We start from the raw sequence: 24,843 nt of genomic DNA, 5'->3' as shown, positions 1-24,843 counted from the left end.
AAGGTTACACCAGATCAGCCTAAGGCGCCTATATTAGGATGATTTGTCAACGCTGGGTGAAAGTATGACGAGGTTGTAGTCTGACTAAACATGAATGTTCAACAGTAAACTAATGACCTAGTAATTTAAACTGGCGGTATGCAAAGTTGTTTTAATTTATTTGTCAGAAATTGTCTTTAAGTTGAAATTAAGTGAAATCTTTAAATAAATAAAAATTTAGCTGTTAAAAAAATGGATTTTTTTTAAGATTTTTTGTTTATTTTAGGATATTATTCGTGGTATTTAATTGTTTTCCAACAAACAGTCTAAATATTCAACTGATTCAAAGCTAAGAATCCATTTAATTTTACATTTTATTTTCTGCGGGATATTCCTTACATACATATTGTTTCACTTCCCTAAGAATACTACACAAAATTGCTAGATTATTGAAATAAAGATATTTAAATAAAAATTGGTTTTAACAAAAAGGCAATACTAGAAATCAACAAAGATGGCATTATAAAGCACATTTTTGGCAAATTTGCCCATTTTTTCGTCCATATTTTTACCCACTTTTCCCCAAATACCCCGCCAGTCCCCGACAGTTTGAAGTGAGGTGAGTATTTGTTGGAGGCGAGACATGAATAAGTCAGCGCCAGAATCGGAGGTTGCTGTCAAGTGGATTACAAACACGTTAATCAACCTTCGACAAAAAAAGATTGGAGTTCACACAATGTTTGAGGCGCTTAATATATTTGCACTCTGTCTAACACGGAGTTCAATTGAAAGCAACTGCTTTGGTATGAACTGTTAGCTAAACTTGTCATATACCAATGGTTTTAAACATTTTTTTAGATTGTAAAATTTATTTGTATTATATTGCAATTAAGGTTTACTTGTCCTAAATTTTAATAAGGTCTGGCTCTTGTGGCCGATAAATTCGCTGATTTTTTGTGGAAGCACATAGTATTATAAAGGGCAGTTGAAAATTTAGAAAACGATCTAGGTAACTAATTTACTTTAAAATAACACTAATGTTTCCCAAACCAACATATAGTGCCGACTGTTTTTAAAACGTGACTTTAAGGCAAAATCGTAGCGCGTGCAAATATTTCCCACATTTTTGTGAAAAGCGCAATTTGTTTCACACGTTCAATCAAATTAAAGTCAACATCGTCAGAAACTTGGTTTTGTCGAAACGAGTTGAACTTGTCGCTTTAGAAGTCGCTCAGATCGCCGTGTTTAAAATATCGACGCTTTCTAACAATGGATGCTCTTCTAAAACCAAGCAGCTTATTTAACTGTGATGTCATAATCCCTGCACAATTGTTGGCGCGATTCTTGTTCGAAAATATTCTTGTATTGCGCGCGATCTGGATTATGTCGACATCGCCCCATTGTGCGTAAACAATGGCATATTTGTGGCACGCCCCTCAACTTTCGATTGTCAATCAATTGTTGTGCATAATCGAAGCGTTTCACGCCTTTGTGGCGTGACAAATCACTTACAGCGGAGCTGAAATCGCGATGAAATTGATCCGGACGAAAAAGCGTTTGTCACATGGAAGGTCGCAATAAAAATGTTCAATATAAGGTAAACGAAATCTCCGGTAAACCGTTGAATAAAGCAATTTCGAAAATGAAACTTGTTTCGTTGCCAAGGTTTTATTTTTAATTTTTGAGTAAATTTTTTTTTTAAGTTGCGTATACGAAATTTCTTGGCGCAGAATTTTTAGAATAGAATTCAAGTATATTACCAGAACTTTTACGAAACATAACAACATATGGACATAGAAGCGACTACATTCCCCGATATCTTGCTATACATTGTGTAGTGATGGAATTACCACCACCAGACATCATTAATAGATAGCAATTGATATTCTGGTGTAAACAAAGTTAATTTTTCTGAATTACACAAATAAATTATTTTCAAACAAATGTAAGTAGTTGTGATCATTTACGTTAGAATGTGATGGAGGGCTAATGCAATAGACTCAGGTATTTTTGCTTCTAAAGGTAATTAAGGGGTGACACTTCAGTTGCAACAGGTAGTTGTGATTAACCACATATCACTTACTTAAAAATGATAGAATATTGTTTACCGCCGTAGGTAAGTTGCCTGCGAAGGCAGTTCAAACCTAAAACGCAAAATTGTTCGATTAAGCTGGTATCTGCTGACGAAACGTCGGTTTATAATTTCGTTTGCACCAGAAGAACCATTTCTATTATTATGTTGTAATATTGATGAAGCCCAAGGTGGTTGATTAATGTATTCATCCACAAAATCGAACATTCGACCTAAATGCATGATTGCATCGACATTAATGCGTTTATCGATTCGCAAGATTCCAAGAAGCGCATCAAACAATCACCAATACATTTGGGAATAATTCCTAAGACGCCATATATTTTAATCAGGAAGCTTTATGACCTCATAATGCATCGCTATCACGTGCTTTTGATCTTGTTAATACGGAAACGACCCATAAGTGAAATTAAGCCTTGAACATCCAACAGCAGAAGCAAATTTGTTGGGAAATAAATCGCGCTTTTGAGCCGGAAAGTCGCATTAATTCGCCGCGATACAAATCCAATAATTCGCGGCTGAAATTCTCGCGTCAAACTGTTTGTTTAAACTCAATCCACGCCGCTGTGACGTCACAATGCCGTAGCTGTTACATCACAATGGCGGCACGTGCAAGAGATAATTGTTATCACTTGGAGAAATCGGTCCCTGCATTATTGCGTCACAACACCAGAGACATCTGCAAGTGATTATTACGTCACACTTAATCGAACCGCTTCCCATTGTTCAACGGGGAGTGGTTATATCCAATGAGCGCTGCGTGAACCCTCGTCGTATTTCACGCTTGAGTGAACAAATCCCGGTATCCAATAAGCGGGCCGATCGAAAAATGGGCATTATTGCAGTTGAGGCAATTGTTGTGACGTCACAATAGGTTGGGCGCCAAACTACATGAAATATGTTCCTTGCAAAGTTGCTGAACATATGCATTTATAAAGCTGTTGATAAACGGACAAGTTTCCTGGTATAGGAAACAAAAAATCGGCCTTTTAAAATTGACAATGATTATTTAATTTGGTGCAACACACAACTAACAAAGTTTGTGCTTTGTATAAATTGAATTACATTTGTTTGAAAGTAACAACTTAAAAACGTTCAGTGCAAACTTATTGAACAGTTGCAATTTCATTTGAGCAAAAATAAGTTTTTGGCTTTAATAAAGTTTTAGCAAAAGTTCGTGCTTTGATTTTTGTAGAACGCATTTCTGCAGAGCGTTTTTTATTTTTTGCGAAAAAAACTACAATTCCGAGCAAAATACATATGACGTCACAAATAGGATGGCAACTGAGTTCGCAAAGCATTTGTGACGTCACAGTATGATGTATTATCCGTGTGGCAGGCGTCTGACAATATTAAGACGAGCGTAAAATTGTGCGAGCAATTAGGCCTCTGCCTTAAACGCCGCGTTTTTTCACGCGATGTTTGCACAGAGTCGGCAAAATGGCGGCGCGGGGGAAAAAAGGAGCTATTATGGCGATAACAATCGCGCGGTGTGACGATACAGAGAAGGGTGAAGTGGGCCAGTCGACTTCAGCTGCCTCGACAGTTGCTGGTCGCGAGAAGCCCATTCATTACATCACAAAGGGTGGACAGAAGAAAGTTTTATAATTAGAAAATGTGATGTTGTAGAGATTAGATATTTAGTGGAGATTCCAGTTTAAATTCTTTATTTCAAACGCGTTTAGTTTTGTGATTTGTTGAGTCGGAATCTTCAAAGTTGAAGTGACTTTTCGAATCATCACTTTCTCTCGATTGTAAAGAGTTTTTTATCGATCGAAGTGAACGAGCGTCTCGATTGTGGCGCAATACTTTGTTCGCTCGATGTTAATGGAACTTGTCAGGGTCATGAACAGACAGTCGGTAAAATAATTGCACAAATATATGAAGTCTGCCTTAGCTGGTCATCAGGAAAAGTTAGTAAATCACGTAAAAGTCGTTCTGGAGTGTTTTACTGCGTTTAAAAGTTTATATAAGTTTTGAAATTACGGATTTATTTGTAAAATCCTAGTTTGCTTAAAGTTTGTTAGAATTACGCAAAACGGAACGCACAGTAATACCGTGCTTGTGTGATGCGTAAAATCACCTTGGTCGTTTTATGGTCCTAAATATAAATTCAATTCAAAACAACGAAGATATTTGTAAAAGTTTGTAGGAATTAGGGGTTTGTTTGGTTCACAACGGTTCATCCCGCGGTGAATAATCGTCTGAAAATGTTGGGTCACTTTGTGGGAGGTTGAGGTTATTACAACTTGCTGACAAACCTTAACTAGACATGGGAGAAGTGACCAGCGGTGAAAACATGTTGCTTGGAAACCACCGTTGTACGCGCTTTAACATGTTAAATACCATCCGTTGTCTTGTGTTTAAATGATAAATTGCTGGTGACATTTACGCGGTGGTGCGTAATTTTTTCATTTAAATTCGGTGTTTTAAAAGGTTATTTTATAGATGCGCCTTTCAGAATTTATTTAATAACCCAAGCCTATAGACGCGAACACAGGAAACGAAAAACGTGTTTTAATGTGAGAATATTTATTTATCGTGGTTGTTATTAGTAAACTAGTGAATCTATTGAGCTGTTTTTAATGCGGCTGTCGATAAGACAAAACAGGAAGAAGCTAAAAAATAAAAATGGCGTAACGTTTAAGCTTTTATAAAATACCTTGCAATTACCGCATGAACCAAAGCATTTAGCACATTTAAGAAAGAACGGCGTTTTTTATGATTTATAGTTTCGCTACTGCACCTAGGTCTAGTTATCCAAACAATCCACCAGTTCCAAATGCTTCAATCTCACACGCTATAGGCCAAACGGCAGCTACTGTTGGTTATGGTTGGGCCGGGAATGGTCGTTAAATTTTAAGAGGTTTATTTTGTCTCTCGCTAAAACAGCAAAGCTCTGTTCAGTTTCTGTGCGTGCTTTGAATTAGGGCTCACTGTGAGCAGACAATGGGCTTTGTTTTGGTAATAATGCCAAGTCGAACGCAATATAATGAAGTTGAGAGAATATGGTCGATCATAAATAATGTCTTGGAATTAAACAGTTTGACTCTTTGCAAAACTTAGTCAAATTGTGACGGAAATGCAAAAGTTCTCTTATTTGTCGTGTGTTCATGTATAACTTATTTCCTTTTAAACAAAACTTGTTAAACAGTTAATTCAAAAGTTATTAAGCATGTCACGAAAATTACTTAATTCCATTCAAAATAACCTTTCGACTTTACTTGTTTTGTGAAAAGTTAAATCGTCGCCTTGCTTTTAGTAAAAACGACCTATTTTCAAAACCTGGGAAACCAGGACAAGGCGGCAAAACTGTAGTTTAAAAGCAGCAAAAGCAGTCAAGCTTATGAATACAGCAACAGAGCTTGCGTTTTAACGTATGCTGGGGTATGGGACTATTAGCTTCGTGTAGACCGGGGTTTGTAGTTGGTAAAAACAAGCCAATGGCTCGTAATATCTTCTTTACTAGAAGTGGCCTCGTGCGAAATATTTAGTTCCGCTTAAATTAGAAGTTACTGGATTCTGGTAAAAGAGACACGGCTCTTTTAGTGGAAAGATTGCTTTTAATTAGACTGATTGGAATGTGGTTAATGTAATAGTTAGGCGAGGACTGATAATAAGGTTTCTTGACCGTATAAGCGTTTAATTGGGAACTAATTTTTAAAGAACTTGTCTTAGGCACAGTAGCACTAGTAAGTACCTTATTGCATGCAGCATCTTGTTTTTGAAGGTGGCCCCTAATTTGGAGTTTAAAAAATAAAAAAGCGTTTATATTTGTAATTTGATTAAATTGCCGCCTTGGATTTAAATGAAAAGAAAAAAAAGTTCATCAAAAACTCGCTAAAACAAGAATGTTCGATGTTGAATGTGACGTCATAAAGTGATTTCGCTATTAGCGCGATCTTATTTGGACTCGAGTCCAGTCAAAACATCATCGTGACTAAACCAGTCTCTTGATCGAATTTGTGAAGAAACTCGTTCAAGCGTTAAGTTGCTCTTATCTCCGTGCAGTTTGTACGCAAACTTACTCATAAAAACGTCAGGCTAGAAAGTTACTCACTCTCGTAAATTACTTTGTAGGTCGCTCACTCAAAACCAACAAATAAGCGTGGATTGGCGACGAATTACAACTTTGTGTAAAGACTGTTAAATTTAGGTTAAGCACATATAATGACGTATTGTATGAAAGTCCTGAGTAGAACGACGTATTAATTTGCAAAACTACTTTCTGACCATAAAAGAGTAAGGTTTTAGATTTTTCAAAGTCTTCTGTTTGTACTATAAAGTAGAGCAATGATTGTCAACTGGTGTTTGTTTCGTGAAAGATTGCCTGAAGTTTTGCAAAAAATATATATTTTGACAATTGTTCCATGAAACCCCAGATGAAACCACTATAGTTTAACACAATGGGTGTAATTAGCTTTTATTTTATAAAGCAAGACATCAGTTTAAATCTTACATATCGTGTTTTTATTAATTGTTGTATAGTAATAATAAGATTTCGTTCAGTAATAATAGGATTGTAATTGCGTGGGCCTATTGCTACTAAGTACATTACAGCCGAATTTCAATTTGGTGCCAATCCAAGCAGACTCCGATATCGCACTATGAGAAACTAAAAGTAAATAAATTGTTGTTGTGTTGTTCATTTTAATGCATTAAAATAAACTTTCGTTTGGTGTTTCTTACAATATTAAAGTCTCAAAAATGTTTGAAAAACCTTATAGTTAGTAAACAACTGGGATGTGTTGCAATAATGTCACACAGAATCCCATAGCGCCCTAGTTTCAAGTTGTGAATCGTGTTAAAACCACAAGATGCTAAAGCACACATGCGCTCGTTGTAAGATCACACCTTGTTCGGTTCATTGAACAAGCTGAGGTTTCCACAGTTGAGAGCAGCTCGGCAAATTACAACCTCACACTGCGGAAGTGGGACTTATTATTGAATAAAGTCCATGAAGTTAATGTAAAATTTACGGGTGCTTTTTAACGGGAAATTCGGGAAATAAACACAGTTGTCGCAATACACCTTATGGCTTTAGGAAGGGTGTATGTTTTATATTAGGATATATATTTAGTGATATTAGGCGGCAATGAATTATAGACCATTCGTTTTAAAATTTGATTTAATTTTTTTGGGCTAAAATACGGTGATTTGCTGAATAGCTCTGACAAATACAGCAATATAAAAATAAACTCTTTCACCTTTTGCAAATGACAATAATTCTAAAAAGGGCATCTTTGGTCTGTTCAACTTTTTAATTTACGAGACGCATGAGAAGATTCATTAGTTTAAAAGACAGAAGAGCGGTTCAATAACTGCTGACATGCTCGTACATTGCTTGCCTCTCAACGTTGCGTGGTTTTATAGATCGGTGTCAAAAACACGTGGATATTAATCGATAAGCACAGCAGCTTCTAATAGTCGCTCCGTGCTTCTCGCCTGGGAATCTCAATCAAGGCTTTAAGCTTCCAGTCTTGTCTGCGATTTGCGGCTGAGAAAGTGCTATTAGTCAATTTAGTTTAGCTGAGATGTGCGCTTTATATTATTGCGGTTGGTTATATTGATGTTTTATAAATCGGACCGTGCTTTTAAAGTTGTTAATTGTTCATGTATTGCTTTCCGCACAAAGGCAAGTTCTGGTTAGGATAGTTGGTTTTAAAAATTAAAGTGACTCTTGGTAGAAGTTGTGATGCAATTAGCACTTTTTAATATTCCGGTTGTTTATTAGGTTGGTTGTATGTGTAGGATCTTTAAACTGTTGTTTATAGTTGAAATTAGCCTCTGTTTTTTCGGAGTATTTTGTGATGTAAAGCGCCTCGAGTGGAGTTGTGGTTTAAAAACTAGGTTGCTGTTGAAATTGTAAAGTTGTGTGCTTTGCTAGTTGCTTCAACCTAAACTGATTTTGTAGTTGGCTGATAACGATATTGCAGGTAGAATTTAAAAGTTAGTATCTGACACTTGAAAGATAAAAAAGATAGTGCTTTAACTTAACTTAATCATGTAAATACGTTATATATTTGGCTCCTGGATGTTTGCCCAAAATATACAACTCTTTATTTTAGCTAGGTATGAGTTTCACAACAGAATCTTGCCCTCCAACAGAACACTTAATACCGACGATAAAAGTTCTAAAATTTATTGATAGCTTGGGAAGCGCACCTGTTCGAAGCGGTGCTCAAGCTATGACTCTTTGATTTATTGAGAAAAAACACTTTAATTTTTAAAAACTTTAAAGGTGCAACACATTCCGCATATGTTATGGAGTTGAACAAAGTGGTGTTTTCAAAACATGTTTTTAAGTGACATCTGTGGTTTCCTTTTACTTTCGCAAGTTCTCTTTCATTTCAAACGTACAGGAAAGAAGGTGTTAGATATGTTTTGACACGGTTCACTGAATTGTCTTTGTCGGATTTATGTTGAAAGCATCTGAAGTTTAAAACGAAACCAGTTTCATCCGCTTACTGGATGAGACTTAGTTAAGAATTTATCCTGAATATATGTTGTAATGTTGTGACGCTAAAAACGCAAATTTCAAGACAAATGAATATATATTTGCTCTTATGGAATATCTGATCAGCTGATGCATACTTGGTCGCTTTATTTTTATTTCAGTTTTAATATAAGTTTCAAAATCACGATTAGAAAGGCCAGAGGAAAAGAAAATATGAATTAAATTTGTAAGAACATAACAAATTTGTCCTTTAGTGGAAAACCAATATTTATTTTCTTTAACTATTTACTCTCTCCTTTATAGAAATTATTTATCACAACAAACAATAAAAACAAACACCTATTGTTGCCATGACGCGACAATTGCTTCTGTTCGTCGCCGTCGCGCTCGCATCGATTATGACGTCACAGGGGTGCCCGCGAGAGTGCCGCTGCATCCCGGGGAGGGTTTACTGCCAGGAGAAGAACCTCACGACCCTGCCGCTTTGGATACCGAGCGACACGAGGGTGCTTGTACTGTACGGGAACAAGATTTCCAACTCGCCTTCTCTCGAGCGCGGATTGGCCAAGCTCGTCACGCTTGAGCGGCTCGAGCTGCACGACAACCTCCTGACGTCATTCCCCAAAAACCTGCCCAACACTCTGACGTACATATCGCTTAGCAACAACAACCTCAAGTACGTTGGCAAGGACGCGCTCCGTGGGTTGGATCGGCTCCAAGCACTCCACGTGGAGGACAATAACCTCTCAGATGAGGGGATTTCCCAGACGTCATTCGAGCTGGCGAGTGACCTTGAGCACCTTGACCTTTCCAACAATCGCCTGACGTCACTGCCGCGTCGTATCCCTGGCAACCTGAAGAGTTTGAGGTTGGAGCACAACATGATCAGCAACATCCCTGATGATTCGTTCCCTGAGGATTCCGACCTCGTTACTCTCGATCTAAGCTTCAACCAACTCAAGGTTGGATCGATCCACGGGATGTTGCGTCTCCGCAAGCTCCGGACCCTCGATGTGAGCCACAACCTCCTCGAGAACATCCCTCCTCACCTCCCCACCAACATCACCGACCTACTGCTCTCAAACAACAGGATCCAGTTCATATTCGCTCAGAGCAGCTTGCTGGGGGATTCCCCGCACGGCTCCCTGAGGGGCTTCCCCGACCTGCTGACCCTTGACCTCTCATCCAACTTGTTGAGGAGTGTCGAGAGGAATTCCTTCTCCAACATCCCAAGGACCTCCTCAGTCTCCATCCACGACAATCCATGGAGATGCGATTGCAACCTCATCTACCTCAAGTCCTGGTTCACCATGGCAACCGTCGCTAACGGTAACAACGTCAGATGCGCGTCACCGCCCGCCTTCAGTGACGTCACACTCTACAACATCGACGTCGAAGCGCTTCAGTGCACACACTCCGCTTACAAGTTCGAAACGCGTGACGTCACAACCAATGATGTCACAATCGTGTATGACGCAAGCACCGCGTCAGAGCCTCCCTACGTCACATTCTCCGTCATGTTCGGCGAGATGTCGTGTCAGAGCTGTGACGTCACAAGCAAGAGCGGCCTCTCTACCGCCTCCATGTGGATGGTCGATTACACGATCCTCCCGCTGCCACCAGGTGTCGCCACGCACATAGGGCGACTCGCGCCGGAAACGAGATACGCAATTTGCATTGTGACGTCATACCAGCATCCCGACAAGATCGGCATCGAGCAGTGCGATGACGTCACCACGCTGTCGGTCGTCACGACCACGTCAGACTCGCAAGTAGTGACGTCATCGCTCCCGTTGTGGGTTTACGTGATGGGCGGGGTTCTAGCGCTCCTAGTGGTGGCGGGTGTGGTTCTTGTCGTTGTTTGGAGAATCCAAGTGAAGAAGTCACGCTCCACTAGTTACACGCATGCGCAGTCCATTCCACAGCACTATCTGCCCTCGTTCATGCATGACAACGCAAACAAGGAGTTTGACGTCACACTCATGGTGCGTCATCAACCAAATGACGTCATACAGGCGAGCGACAGTTGCTATAGCGACAGCCACGACGAAACGACATCGACTGTTCACACCGGGACCGGGACTATGACGTCACGAACGAGTCATCACATCTACGAACATCTGACGTCACCGGCAGAACAATTTTTATCCCCTGACATCACAAACGTGCCGTTAAGTTCTTCTGGGATGATGGTTTAGTTCAAATATATTTTTATTGTTGCGTTATTTAAACATGGCTGTCTGTACTTTCTTTGCACAGAGAATATTTTTGTGTTTTTCTTATTTTTAAAAGTATAACTTAAGGCTATTGGTGAAGTTATCATGTAGAGGGCGTTTATTTAAAAAACACAGCTATGAGTGTTTTTAAATTCTCTCTGTTTTATACGTTTTTAAATGTTTTGGGCAAAACTGAGTCATTTTCTAAGCACGCTATCAAACCAAGAATTTTGTCAAATTTTGCAAATTTAAATTAGCAAATATTATTCTTCCTGCAGACGAAATATCGTTACTTTGTGCTTACAACTTGTTACCTAATCCTGCATGGAAGTATTTATTTGCCAGTTTTAGTACAGACACCCATGCCTTATCCTTTTTATTATTGTTCGCTTTGTAACACTTTGTTTCGTATGAATGGCATTGTTTCACTGCGCGCGCGCTGGCTGGACCAGCTGCTTCTTCAATACATTTTTATTATTAAAAGAGTTGATTTGTTTTGTGGAAATAAGGATGAATCAGAAATAAAACTTGTGGCGAAAAACAAGCACTAAAACACTATATGACTCAGTAAATTACATTTGGTGAATTTTAAGGTGAATAGCAAAAAAAGAAAAAGTTCCAATAATGGAATGCGTGTAGATAATATTCAAAATTTATAAATATAATAAAATATGTAGCTAATCAAAGGGAAATATTACGGGTCTACAGATTTCGAATATACTTTTGTCCTAAACACAGTTAATCGACCAAAAAGAACATAAACGACAACGTATTTGTTGCACGCCAAAATACAAGGAAATCTAGTAAATTTAGCAGAATTATTGGTTGAACAAGCGATTGCAAACTTGAGTCAAATATATAAATGTTTGACATCAGGTGTTTGAAACCAGTATTAAGTAAATTTAGTGAGCCGCAAACTTAGCAAACTGTTATTTCTTTTACCAACGTTAATGACCCTATAGCGCAACCTAACGACCAACTAATTTCACACCCATGACCGATTTTTCGAGTCTCTATTTGGAAATACCTTTTTTAAATTGTAAAGATATGGAATAATTAGGTGTATTTGATGTTTGTAAAATTCACCATGTTCTCGCTCTTAAGCTTTGCCACAATATTAGCCTATAAGCTTGAAAAATTCCAAAAAATAAATTCGCAATGTATATTGGGGAATATTTTTCGTAAGGGAAACCAAGTATTCCAGCTCTAATGTAAAATAATTTTCTTGTTTATAGCTATTTAATTTACATATAGTAACTAGTGTTTGTAATTTATTTCGATTCTTTTATTCATTTTAACCTTGTTGTATAGCGACAACTAGTGGTCGTTCACCACCAAAAACTTCCCCGAGTTGCTTTGTTTGTTCTTTGTAAACAATCAAGTGTTAACTGCTTTATTGGGGTCATTTAATCAAGTAATTAAATCACATTTAAGCTTTTAATCTATACAGAACATCTTTAGTTATAAATGGTGTTTATTTCTTCGCTGTGTGTAAATTTATATTTAGGTTTTTCAAACGTTTACATAAATCGTTTGTAAACTGATTAAGATCTACTTAAATTGATAAGGCCCGTTTAGAAGTTACATTTTAAGTTTGTTCTAGGCTTAAACTTATTGTTGAATATTTTTAGTCAATCTTGCACCTTTTAGTTGTTTTAGAGCTTTTAAACATTTAATAAAGATGCGAATTTTATCAATTTTAGGTGTTTTTTTAGGATGATTTACTAAACACATTAAAATGTCAAGTGGGGGCGGTAAAACTTATGATTACCTTTTCAAGTTGTTACTTATCGGGGATAGTGGGGTTGGGAAAACATGTGTGCTCTTTAGATTCTCTGAGGATAATTTCAACTCAACATTTATTTCCACAATAGGTAAGTGTATTACTTTTCATTTTAAATACCGCTAGTTAAAAAAATGTTTGGTTTAAGAATATTAAACACTTTGATGCTGGTCTTAATTCCTACCACATTTTCGTGCTAAGATTTTATATTGTTGACACTATTTGGGTTCGGGTGGGTCAAGTATTAATCCCTAAATTTATTTCTTCCTTACAATTTCAATATTAACAACTTGTTGCATTAATGTAAAATAAAGTGGTAGGATTCTAGAGCAGTGCCAAATTTTCTGCCACTATTGAATGTTAATAAAGTTGTGTTGTATTTTTAGGAATCGATTTTAAAATTCGAACCATTGATTTGGACGGAAAGAAAGTTAAACTTCAAATATGGTAAGACAAAACTCACAAGTTACAAATTTGTTTTTGCCTTTATAAACATTGCCATAACGATTAATTATTTCAGGGACACAGCTGGACAAGAAAGGTTTCGAACAATAACAACTGCTTATTATAGAGGAGCAATGGGCATTATGCTTGTGTATGACATCACAAATGAAAAGTCATTTGAAAATATTAAAAACTGGATCAGGAATATTGAAGAGGTATATAATAAAATACAGAAGTTTATACAAACCCATATGTACTTTTTAAGTGGTTTTAATTCAAAAAAATTAATTGAATGCTGTATTCTGTGTTCTGTCTTAACTTGAGCACAAAGTGTGGAATTATATTCCCTTAAACATTATTTATGTATTCCCACTTTCAGCATGCTTCATCAGAAGTTGAAAAGATGATTTTGGGAAATAAATGTGACATTGTTGAAAAGAGATCAGTTTCTAAGGAAAGGGGGGAGAGGGTAGGTTGTTTGTTACACAACAATTGGTCATTGTTGCTTCAAACTAAATTGTTTTTGTTGCCACAGCTTGCAATCGAATATGGAATTAAATTCATGGAAACAAGTGCAAAGACGTCAGCAAATGTGGAGGAGGTAAATTAATTTAATTATCCTGGGAATAAATATCACATAATCCAGTGTTTCACAACCTTTTTCAGTCCGCTCCCCACAATAAGATACCAACCCATGTTTAGCAATAATTTAAAATGCAACTAATTGAAAATAATATGAACAGTTACATAAAACCTGCATCTTTACTACTGGTACGTACTGATCTAATAGAAAACCGTAACATTTTGAAATGCTAAGCGACCTACTGGTTATAGAAGTTGGTAGCAATTTTGGAATGTTTCGAATAAATATTTAATCATTTTCATAAAAAAATTTAAATAGAAATCACCATATGTTCAAATTACACTACTTTTAAAAAAAAATCTGTAGCAACTATCATTCAAATTATATTTTTGATATGCCAGGCGTTTTATACAATGGCCAAAGACATCAAGTCGAAAATGGATAGTAGGACGACTACTACAAATCAAACGACGACCGTAACTATAAAGCCAGGAGGAGATAAAAAAGGTGGAAACTTTTTCGACCGATTCTGTACTCTGTTGTGATGTCATATTTCCATCAATTAGTCCAAAAGGAAGTAACCGTCCATCTAAACATGCTTCCTTCATTGTTATTATGCTGTTATGCAAATAGCCAAACTATGGCTAATTAGAGATTTTCAACAAAGGCAGTTTGTGGTAAAAACTTAAATGGTATTATTTACGATTAGACCTTAATGTTAAATTGTTGTGAATAATAAGCAAACTTAATTTAGTTTTAAAGTTTATTTATATATTGTTGTTTACAACTCTCCGGTTCATAACAAAACATGCAGTTTTGTGCAAAAAATATTGTTTTTTTAATTCAAGAAATGCTACTACATAATACGTTGGCACATTTTATCTAAATAGACATTACAAATCCAAATAATAAACAATGCTGAATTATGAAACTGTTGCAATTTTAAGTCTATATTGTTCTTGTGCCTTGTAAAATGCAGTAGCATTATAATGGATGCTATCTACAAAGTTTCATATATATTGTTATATTACGCAACAATATCTTCTCATAACTGTGCATTGTTTTGTCATAGTATCAAGTTGTTGTGTATTATTTTCCTGCCTTTTTTGCCTTCATTTATTTTATTAATAAGCGCACGATTATATTACTAACATTTGCTCAATGCTTGGTCGTATTACCCAAAGCTAAAATGCAGTGCTTATTATTCGCACAAGGTGTGCCTTGATCATAAATTAGTTTACCTTGAAGTAACAAAAATATATCCAAGCACCATTTTAGGTAATATATTGTTATAAAAAGAAAAAAATACACTATATGTGGTGCATGATGTTGATGTTATGCGGTACCGCCATAGTATACATCTATTTATCAGTGTTTCAAATAGCTATTTTAAAACCTATAGCAGTTGTTAACTTGCTTATTACAATACTTTAGCTTTATCAATTTAAATTTATGTTAAATTACACTTAAACATATTGGCAACATTAAACATCTGATAACCTATTTACCTTCACTTTTTCCCAAACATAAACCTAGCAGTCTAATAGTGCCTATTGAATTACACTTTGCTGACTTGTATAAACAATTTACTCATTTAAATCACCTTCCTTTTTTTGTACCAAAGCAGCAAATAATAATCTCTTTAAATATAAAACTTGTTGTTTCTAAACATGTTTGTTCAAATCTTCGCTTGTAAAATGAAACGGACTCGCATTGCTTACGTCACTACCACTTTGTGATGTCATAAGCATATCGTTCATTAAATCGAGCATAGCTTGGTCTTCGCTTGTGTTTTTTGCAACGACGGAAAGGTTTTGTAACGCTTCACCGAGCGTAGGTTGTGACACTGAGGTTGAAGGTCGATTAAAAAGTGAAGTTGAAAGGTCAGATTTTTCAACGCTTTGTTGTTCAACTGGGGGTTTCCCTAAATAACCCTCCTTACCCCAAACTTTTTGGGTCTGGTTTTTTTGAGTGACCTCCGTTTGCAAAAAGCTTTTCGTCATAACATTTTCTTCACTTCTAGGAATGTTCGACGCTAGAAACGACGCGGTTGAGCGAATTTGCTTCGGCATTTTATCGACCGTCAGTTTTATGTCTTTCGGTTTGGTTTCACCAACAATCGTTTTTTTGATTTGAGGAAAAATAATGTCTTTGTATTTTTCTTTTGATTCCTCGACAAATTCTTGAAGAAATGTTAAGTCGTCGTCAAACTATGCACAATTAAAAACAGCAATGAAATAATTTTAAAGGGAGGATAAAAGATAAGTTTACCTAGAATCCAAAGTTAGACCTGTCAACAACTATATAATAGGAAATAGTACAAACTGTTATAAATCATAATTAGACAAAGCAATTTTAAAACTTTGTTAAACGGTTGGTCCACCAATTTTATATAATAAATGATATTTTAGGATTAATTAACTAGTTGTAAAAATTGATTAAGCCAATATGACTTTGTCAATTTACCTCAAATTCTTGAAATTTCTTTAAAGCTTCTTTTAGTATTGCAAGGTTACCTAACAGCAACTGAAGCTCTTTTAAACGCTACAAAAAATGTAAATCTTGATTTGAATTACATGCATTGAACTGCAAACTCTATGGGGAAGTACTTCTTGATGTAAATAATAACACAACAATATAATATATTAATGTAAACAGACTAGTTTTTTAGAACATTAAATAAATCATACCCAAAAAGCTAATCCTAAAGTATATTTAATTGTCTATTGTACGGTTTGAATAGTCTATAGATCAAAGTTACCTGATAAACTACAGTTGACGACAACACTAAAGATCCGACCACAGATGTTATTTCATCAAACAGATTTTCCGGGACAATTTCGAAATACGCACAAAGCTTAGTCACTCCAAGAATCATATTAAGAACATTCTCCTCAAAATCTGAATTCTGGTAGAAACATAAGTAACTAGATTAAAAAATATAAAAATATGGTTTAAAAAAGAGTATTTTAGTTAAAAAATATACCGTATATATTTATTTGACATGGCTACACACCAGACCTAACTTTGGTTAATAGAAAGGTAACAAATTTATAAACATATATAATTTTTCCTAAAAACGAACTTTTTCCAACCTTCTGCAGTGAAGCACACTTTTTTAAAATTGCAGCAATAATCACATTTGGACCAAAGTGTTCACATTGTGGAGAAAATTCAGATAATTCCTGCAGAAAATAAAATCTGCGTTATATAATGTTTTCCAGTCCGAATATCAACAGAATTATAGATTTATGTACAGATTTAAGAAACAATTTTTTAACTCTTTTATTGTGTAAACCGCGGCAGTTTTACTGCTTTGTTTTCATATAATATTGAAAAAAAGGATTTTTTTTAAAAACAACATCTTAACATGCCTTACCAAGCAAACAATATTAAAATGAAGTGACGACAATTTGTCAAGATTTAAACATCTTTCAATTTCTTCTCCTTTTGTAGTTTTGTCAGCTAAAAAAAAGTTGCAAATTGCAATCCTATAAAATTGTACAAAACCTTTAGTTTATTAAATTAATAGCTTATAAATACCTTTTTTCATCCGGCTTAATATTTTGTCACAAACAGTTAGGGAGGTGTTGTTACCGGCGGCAACCAGGATAGTATGAAAAGTTCCAAGAATCCAATTATCATCGTCTGCATATGTTTCGAACGTCAAGGATCACACAACCAAAGTTAAAACTTACAATTAAGTGATATTGTTCATTAAAACTAGGTTATTTATCTCATTTTTTGCACTTAAATCTTGTTGTATATTGTGGATATGTGTTTTTAGATTAGCAATTTATAATAATCAGATGATCTTACTAATTTTAAATATTTTTATTTTTGCAATGTAAATAATAAACAAAAGGATATTTCTCAACTAGGTTTGATATTTTTTCACTCAAACTTTGCACAAAATTATTTTCCCACTGTTTAGTTGAAAGTTCTTTGACCATATGCAACAAAACTGCTTTGTAATTGTCCTTGTTGATCAGCGTTTCTAATAAGATCAAGGTCTAAAAAAATAGAAAATAAATATTTTGTTAATTACTTTTGTTTGTAGCAATATTCTATAAAAAAAAAATCCCATGCACATTTTAGATGGATTTAATGTATTTTTATCCAAATGTCATATATATAAAAATAATATATAAAAAAAAATTAAATATATATATATTAAACATGGTATATAATTACTATTTATTGAATTTGGTCAAAACATTAAGTTAGGTTCAATAAATTAAACTTTTTTCTTTAAAAAACAGTTTAAGATTTCAATACACACTTGTATCATTATTAGTTCAATCTTTATCAAGATGATGTCGGTTTATTTGACATTCTTAGCTTTACCATTCCTTTTTCTGTCTAAATTTTCAGACCATAATTATGTACCAACCTGTTTTTTAATAGATTGATCAGAATGCTGCAAACTTTTCATCACAGTTTCTTGGTAAGTTGAACACAGGCTTGGGTCAATAGAAGAACAAATAGTCAACAATTCTAAACCTGAAAAAACATTAGTTTAACTGTTATTAATTGTTTTTCAGGGTTAAATTTGTGAAGTACAATATTAGCACATTGTAGTGAGCAAAGTTTACAATTTTATGTAAATCTGCCTTGAATCATAAGAAAAGTATCATAGTTTGCATTAAACAAAAGAGTTAAACACACACCCTTTATAGCAGAACTTTCTATTCACCTTATTTGACTTAATTATACACAACACACAAAAAAAACATAAAAATATTTTTTTTAAATAGTAAGCTTTATAAAATTGTCCTTTAGTCTAAAATTACAATTTTGCTGAGTTTTATATACAACAACATTCTTGTTGATAATTTAAAAAATGCAATATTGCAGGCCGGTAGAATTAAACCAGTAGCCATAGTTTGGTTTAGAGTAACATTATTTCCTACCAGTGAGTAGAGTGTTTTGTTGAGTAGAATTGAGGAAAGTTCCCAACTGGTGAACAGTTTGCTGGAATATTTTATCAGTGGACAGAAAAAATTTAAAAACAACTTTTGTAGCTTCAGCAGAAACGGCAAAGTTTATCGGTCGGATGGACATCTAAAAAAAACATTTTGTTTGACAAATGTAACATTTCGAAGGTGAATTTACAGACATAGGTTTCTTTAATTTAAATTAAACATACACATTTAAAATTCAAAACAAGATATATAAAAAAAACTTTAAAATAAGTCTAATCAAAAAATATTTTAGGTACAGACCGAATATATACATTACCTAACAAGCACGTTCATGCAAGCAAAATAACAAATTAAAAAAATATTTCCTAGATATAACCATATACATTTCAAATCCAAAACCAACTTAAAAAATTCAAAATAGGTCCGATTAAAAATAGATTCTAGCTACAGGCAGATTATTTAAAGTTTAATTTAAATTTCTATCAACATCACAGTTTTTACAAAATAATATTTTCTTACTTGGCAACGATTGAAAAGCTGCCCAAGAATTTCTGCAAACACATTTAATTGGGATTTATCTTCGATTCCAACAATAGAAATCAACTTAAGAATATTTATTTGCAGCCAGGGAGCACAAATTCCACTTCGTGTCAAAGTTATCGGTAGATTTCCACCAACAACTTGCTTCAAAATGAAAATTAACTTTGGGGAAAGATCCGCAAATTCAGAAGGGTTCACCTATATAGGATAAAATATCACTTAATAAACAATTGGATCTACTTACAAGTTTTTATTAACCTACATGCTACTACTCGTAATTAAGTGCTTAAGTAAAAAAAATGTTAGTATGAAATTTGTCATTTTAGGAAAAATAATTATTTTAGCATAATCCTATAAATACTGCGAGGCATCACAATTAGGACTTTTTCCCACGTACGGCCCAAATTATTTTGAATGGATTAATGAGCAATAGAGCCAACTGTAAATTTGCTCAGGACAGTTAGAAACAAAATAACACTGCAAGTTGTGCCATTGTTAGTTATCACCAATTTTAATTTAGTGCAGTGTACTACCCATGGCACTTTTTACTGTTCTACAGATTTTCCCAAAGCAGGCTTAACATAATCAAATAGAAAATAAAATTCACACCATGAACAAATAATTGTTGCATTAGCACAGTAAAAATTGCATTAGCACAGTAAAGGTATTTATACAAATAATGAGAACTGACTAAAAAAAAATTGAGGAAAAGGATTACTGGTTTAATGAAAAAAACAAACCTTGACAAGATCAGTGATGTAAGGAATAGCAGAGGCCATAACAACAGGCGATCGGTCGGAAACCAACTTCTTGATGTGGTTTCTAGAGTTCTGTGTGAACTCTGGTGCCCTCCGGTGCATGGAATGTAGCGCAACGGAAGCCTGAATCCGAACTTCAGCATTATCATGCGACAATCGCTTCTCAACTATCGGGAAAAGTGCCGGAACCAAGTCGATTTGAACGAGGTGCGAAATACTTTGAAGTGCGAACTTTATGACGGCAACTTGCTTACTTGCTATGTCTTTTACGATCGTGTTTACGGCGAGATAAGAAATGTCACTTGAACAACAATCACTCAACGAAGACAATGCTAAGTAACCGAGCTTTTTATCGGGAATATTTTTCGCTTGTTCGATGAAAGTGATAACATGCCTGGCCGTTCCCGAAAGTAAGTCCTTAACTGTGACATCATAAACACTAGGAAGCTGGCAACAATAAATAATCGAAACAAGATGTTGTCTTTTGTCGCTCGCAGAACAAGAATGAAAACTTTTGCAGATTTCCGTCAGAAATTTTCCAACAACTTCAGATTCTTTTTTTAAGTTTTTTGAAAGTTCTGAAGTCAGATTTCTCACAGTGAGAGTTTGTATTATTTGTTTTCCTTTAACTGCATCAACAGCCAAGTTAAATGTTTTAAAGACAATATCCGACATTTCATTTTTATCAGCATTTGCCTATTCTTGAGGCCGTTAACATTTCAAAAATATTTGATAAGCTTGGAGTGTTACGAGACACAAAATAAGTTTCCTATGACATAAATTGTACTGGATATAACATAAAACAAATCACTGATCTAGCAATATGCTTGGTCTATAACTAAAGCTCTAACTTTAAAAACATGTCATGCCAATTACACAGTCTGCAACCTGCATTCTGTGGCAGGTGCGCACCAACAAATTTTGTAAAGCAATTCGTGTGCACATTTGATTTAGAAACGGCTAAATTCAATTTTGGCATAAAGTGACATGGAATGCAGACCGGCCAGTTGCCAATACACAATAACAGTAATTCAACTGCTATCTTTTAGGAATATTATTAAAATAATTATAATATACAGGTTTGCAATTAAGGACAGCCGCTCAATGGTTACAAATAAGATAAAATTGAATAATTCAACCAATGTTATTTTTATTTTTTCGTATATTGTTTGAGGTAAAAAGCCTAATACTTTAGTATAACATCCCACATTACCATTTTTTTTAACTCATTGGGCGTTTTGCCGCAAAACAACTTTAATAAACTAAAAACTTAAATCCAAAGAAAATTTAAGAGATCATTGAAGAAAGTTTGTTTACATCCCGCTAATGGACACGCATCGCTGAATACACTATTTTTCACAAAATAATGTGAAACAAAACTTACAAAAGCATTAAAATATATTTCTTTTATTTATACCAATATCTCATCTTTATTAATTTTCGTTTGCATAAAGAACAAAAAATCATCGTTTCGTCGTAAATAAAGCGCGATTTACGAAACACAGACGTAAACTCATGTTCGTGTTTACTTTTTTATCAAAACAACATTACACTTGTTTATTTTCGTGTTATTTGTCACAAAAAAGGTGCAGGAGAACCACAAATTCGCGCTTTTAAACGTGAAATGTTGGCACGTCTTTCATCAATCATTTTCCTCATTTCCCTCATAAACCGACAACTAACTTCCTGAGTAACATGTAATGACGCTCCACTGACATTGGCCCTTGAAAATATGATTGCGTGGCGCACCTAGTAACGTGGGTAAAGGAGCTTTAGGCTTTGGTGATAAAAAAATGGCAAGTTTAACTATAAGCACTGTTGAAATGCACACAGGAGGTGAGCCTTTGAGGGTAATTAAGTCTGGAGTGCCTGAAATTGTCGGAAACACTATTCTTGACAAACGGCAATATGTCAAAGACAACTTGGACTACATACGAAAGTAATTCTGCCTTTATGTATTGATGTAGTATGCACTTTTTCCCCATATTTTTATTCCAATGTTACATATGTTTTATATAAATTGCTTTACAGATTTAAATTTCGTTTTTATGCTAATGGTATTATGCATATGCCTAATTTTAAATACATATTTCTATTTGGCTTTTAAAAGTATGAATTACTTTTTCGTCTTAATTATACTGTAATTATACGTAAGTTTATTTTTATAACATGTTTACACTCTTTTAATTGCTTTACAGATTCCTCATGTTTGAGCCCAGGGGACATTATGATATGTACGGTGCTTTACCTGTAACTCCAGATATACCGGAAGCAGATGCTGCTTTTCTATTCATGCACAATGAAGGTTACAGCACAATGTGTGGTCATGCTGTTATTGCACTAGGCAGGTAATTATACACTTGAAAACATTTGAAAATTGGTTATAATTGCCTAGTTGGTGTGCTTTATAGATATTGTATCGACCAGAAGATTGTAAAATATAAAGAACCTGAAAGTCAAGTGAATATTCAGTGTCCGTGCGGTCTGGTTAAGGCTTTTGTAACTTGTTCAAACTGTAAAACTGAAAGGGTTCGGTTTGAAAGTGTGCCTGCATTTGTATTAGAGGTAAGTTGTATTACTGCTCCCATAAATATGTGAGTACTGATTAAAATTGATAAGTTTATATTAGTAATGAAGAGTACTTTATTAAATGTATGGTTTTATATCCTTTTTGTGAACTGTTCTTTTTTCTGCCAAACCTAAAACTATTCAATGTCTGAAATAGTAAATCAAATTGTATTTAAAACTTAATAAAAAAAATTACTGATCTAGTTTTTTTTTACTTTCAGTCAAATGTACAACTTGCGATTGATGGAGTTGGTCAAATAGAGGTTGATGTTTGCTATGGAGGAGCTTTTTATGCATTTGTGGACACAAACTTCCTTGGATCGGATTTTTTTGATTCAAAAATTGAGGATATTAAACAAATTGCATTACAAATAAAGCTAGCAGTTGTCAAAAATGTATGTCTAAATAAAATGTTTAAAACGAGTGGTTTGCAAATTTGAATATCATTTTTATTGTAAATTTAATACATATAACTAAACAAAATTGTTTTTATTTTTAGGTAAATATTCAACACCCATATCATTCACAACTTGGATTTCTATATGGAGTAATTTTTACAAACGACAAATCTGACGACGATATTTCACAAATTTTGTGTGTTTTTGCAGATTCCCAGGTGCATAAGCTCTAAATGTTTTCTTTATTTTTAAGTTTAATATATTATTTTATAATTAGGTGGATAGAAGTCCATGTGGATCTGGTGTAACTGCTAAAATGGCGCTGCTACATTCAAACGAAAAAACAAAAGTTAATGAAGAAAAAGCCTTTGAGAACCCCAAAACCAAATCCAGGTAAGATTACATGAAAATACAACAAATATAATTAGTATTAGTATGAATGAAAAAATAACATGATTAGAAGCATACTTATCTCATTTACCTAATACAATTTTCAAGAAAAAATGAGTAATATTGAAACATTATGTGTGCAGATTTACATCTAAAGTTGTGAAAAAAACCCTGTGTGGCCAACATGAAGGGGTTATAGTGGAAGTATCGGGCAACGCTTTTTACACTGGACAGTCAACGTTTACTGCAGAAAAAGAGGATTGTCTGCAGAGTGGATTTTTGTTGGTCTAAATCACTGAACATCAAGTGAATTATGTCACAGAGTGTTGTATCACTATAATCTTCTTGAATTAATTTAAACTAAGCATGTCCGATAATATTAAATCTAAACTGACACAACGCAAAGTGGCAATGCAACAAAGTTTTCTATCAAGAAATGTATAAAAGACAAAAAAAATACCTTGAAATATTTTTTTTGTTTGAGTATAGCGGAGTTTCTCAGCCTACTGCATTACTTTTTATATGGTTAGATTCATTGGGATTCAAATTAAAAAAAACTAGAGCAATATACGAAAAATGGCTCATATTAATTAAGTTCCAACTTTCTTATGCTGTGTGTATTGAAAAAAGGTTTGAGAAACACTGGAGTTTAGTAATTACTTCAGTTGGTATCCGGTCGGTATCTGTACGTCGCTAGTTTAAACAATGTATTAACTATGCTCTTATTCATTCCATACACTGTATTTCAAAATATTACAAACTAATTTGTACAATATGTGTGTGCTTTTATTTACACACGGGCGAGCGAAATAAAGGAGCAAGCGTGGCACAGTTGAAGCAAATACTCAGTTGCACTAAACGGATGAACTTTAAGCGTAATATACAACGTGTACTGGAGACACGGCCTACTATGGGTTCAGGGTGTGGACTTTATCAAATAAATTGGTCCCAACGGAAATGTCTATACACAATGTGTATGCTGTGTTTAAGCCCTTCTGGAGTCGTACTGGTCAACATATTAAATTTTAATAACCAACTTTTAACAAATATTAAAGTATACTGATCTGTGCAATGCACATGCAAAAGTGTCCGAAATATTGCCTTGTAGAAAATGCTGAAATACACTGGGTACTGGATTTTGGTAAACCTCTGTGTAGGCACCGATTGTACACAAGATGGCTTCAGAAAGGTGAAAGACATCTTGTGTGAATTAACCCCCGACCCAGTTAAAAGGCCGTGACTGGTGGTACCATGCAAGTAGAAATAATGGCAGTTTACAACAAGTAGGTAAGATATGTACACGAGTTGCCCAGTTACAATGAAATCAGGGGAACTGAAAGGTTGGGAGATTTCTTCGACTAATTCCAGCAAGTCAAAAACCAAAAGTAAATAGCTCTAGCTAATGAGAGTTCATAACAAGTTTAGAAAAGTCTTTTTTTTAATATTTGTTTTACCAAGTTTGGTTAAAAATAACTTTCAAAACCGATTTCTGAATAAAACAATGATTTTATGCTGAAAACAGTATTTTCTTAAAGAACTTTGCGGAAAATGATGTTAAATAAGATTGCCTTAACAAAAAACTAATTTCATTATCACTAAAATAAAGCACAAAAATTTATCATCACCAAAAAGCTCTTCTGGTTGTTTAGGACTTTCCTAAGTTGCAAAAAAGAAGAAAGTTGCACCAATCGACTAAAACATTTATAATTT

General features: G+C 34.6%; 4 protein-coding genes across 4 annotated transcripts; 3 read left to right on the top strand and 1 right to left on the bottom strand.

Moving 5' to 3' along the window:
• The first annotated feature begins 8,295 nt into the window (after positions 1–8,295).
• LOC146138989 (leucine-rich repeat transmembrane protein FLRT1-like) lies at positions 8,296–10,786 on the top strand. Its single transcript, XM_083393515.1, has one exon. It carries the CDS (start codon positions 8,879–8,881, stop codon positions 10,724–10,726), a length of 1,848 nt encoding a protein of 615 aa, XP_083249641.1. The 5' UTR covers positions 8,296–8,878; the 3' UTR covers positions 10,727–10,786.
• Positions 10,787–12,454: 1,668 nt separating this feature from the next.
• LOC146138988 (ras-related protein Rab-8B-like) lies at positions 12,455–14,878 on the top strand. The gene is made up of 6 exons (XM_083393965.1): positions 12,455–12,618; positions 12,914–12,974; positions 13,048–13,186; positions 13,351–13,440; positions 13,507–13,572; positions 13,956–14,878. Exons 1-6 carry the CDS (start codon positions 12,483–12,485, stop codon positions 14,097–14,099), a joined length of 636 nt encoding a protein of 211 aa, XP_083250091.1. The 5' UTR covers positions 12,455–12,482; the 3' UTR covers positions 14,100–14,878.
• Positions 14,879–15,125: 247 nt separating this feature from the next.
• On the bottom strand, positions 15,126–20,556 carry LOC146138987 (AP-4 complex subunit epsilon-1-like). Its single transcript, XM_083394755.1, has 11 exons — positions 19,760–20,556; positions 18,999–19,217; positions 18,468–18,618; positions 17,948–18,057; positions 17,425–17,567; positions 17,098–17,210; positions 16,934–17,019; positions 16,650–16,739; positions 16,316–16,462; positions 16,021–16,098; positions 15,126–15,764 (listed from the first exon to the last, which is right to left on the bottom strand). The coding sequence occupies exons 1-11, from the start codon at positions 20,450–20,452 to the stop codon at positions 15,219–15,221; spliced, it is 2,376 nt and encodes a 791-aa protein (XP_083250881.1). The 5' UTR covers positions 20,453–20,556; the 3' UTR covers positions 15,126–15,218.
• An 898-nt stretch (positions 20,557–21,454) lies between these two features.
• LOC146138986 (trans-L-3-hydroxyproline dehydratase-like) lies at positions 21,455–24,166 on the top strand. The gene is made up of 7 exons (XM_083393562.1): positions 21,455–21,716; positions 21,976–22,125; positions 22,189–22,342; positions 22,567–22,740; positions 22,845–22,961; positions 23,021–23,136; positions 23,277–24,166. Exons 1-7 carry the CDS (start codon positions 21,571–21,573, stop codon positions 23,422–23,424), a joined length of 1,005 nt encoding a protein of 334 aa, XP_083249688.1. The 5' UTR covers positions 21,455–21,570; the 3' UTR covers positions 23,425–24,166.
• Positions 24,167–24,843: the final 677 nt, after the last annotated feature.

Source organism: Ascidiella aspersa, chromosome 7, assembly GCF_963924565.1.
Source record: "Ascidiella aspersa chromosome 7, kaAscAspe10.2, whole genome shotgun sequence".
NCBI classification, from domain to species: domain Eukaryota; kingdom Metazoa; phylum Chordata; class Ascidiacea; order Phlebobranchia; family Ascidiidae; genus Ascidiella; species Ascidiella aspersa.
The sequence above is the reverse complement of the archived record's forward strand: the minus strand, read 5'-3'. Positions and strand labels throughout refer to the sequence as shown.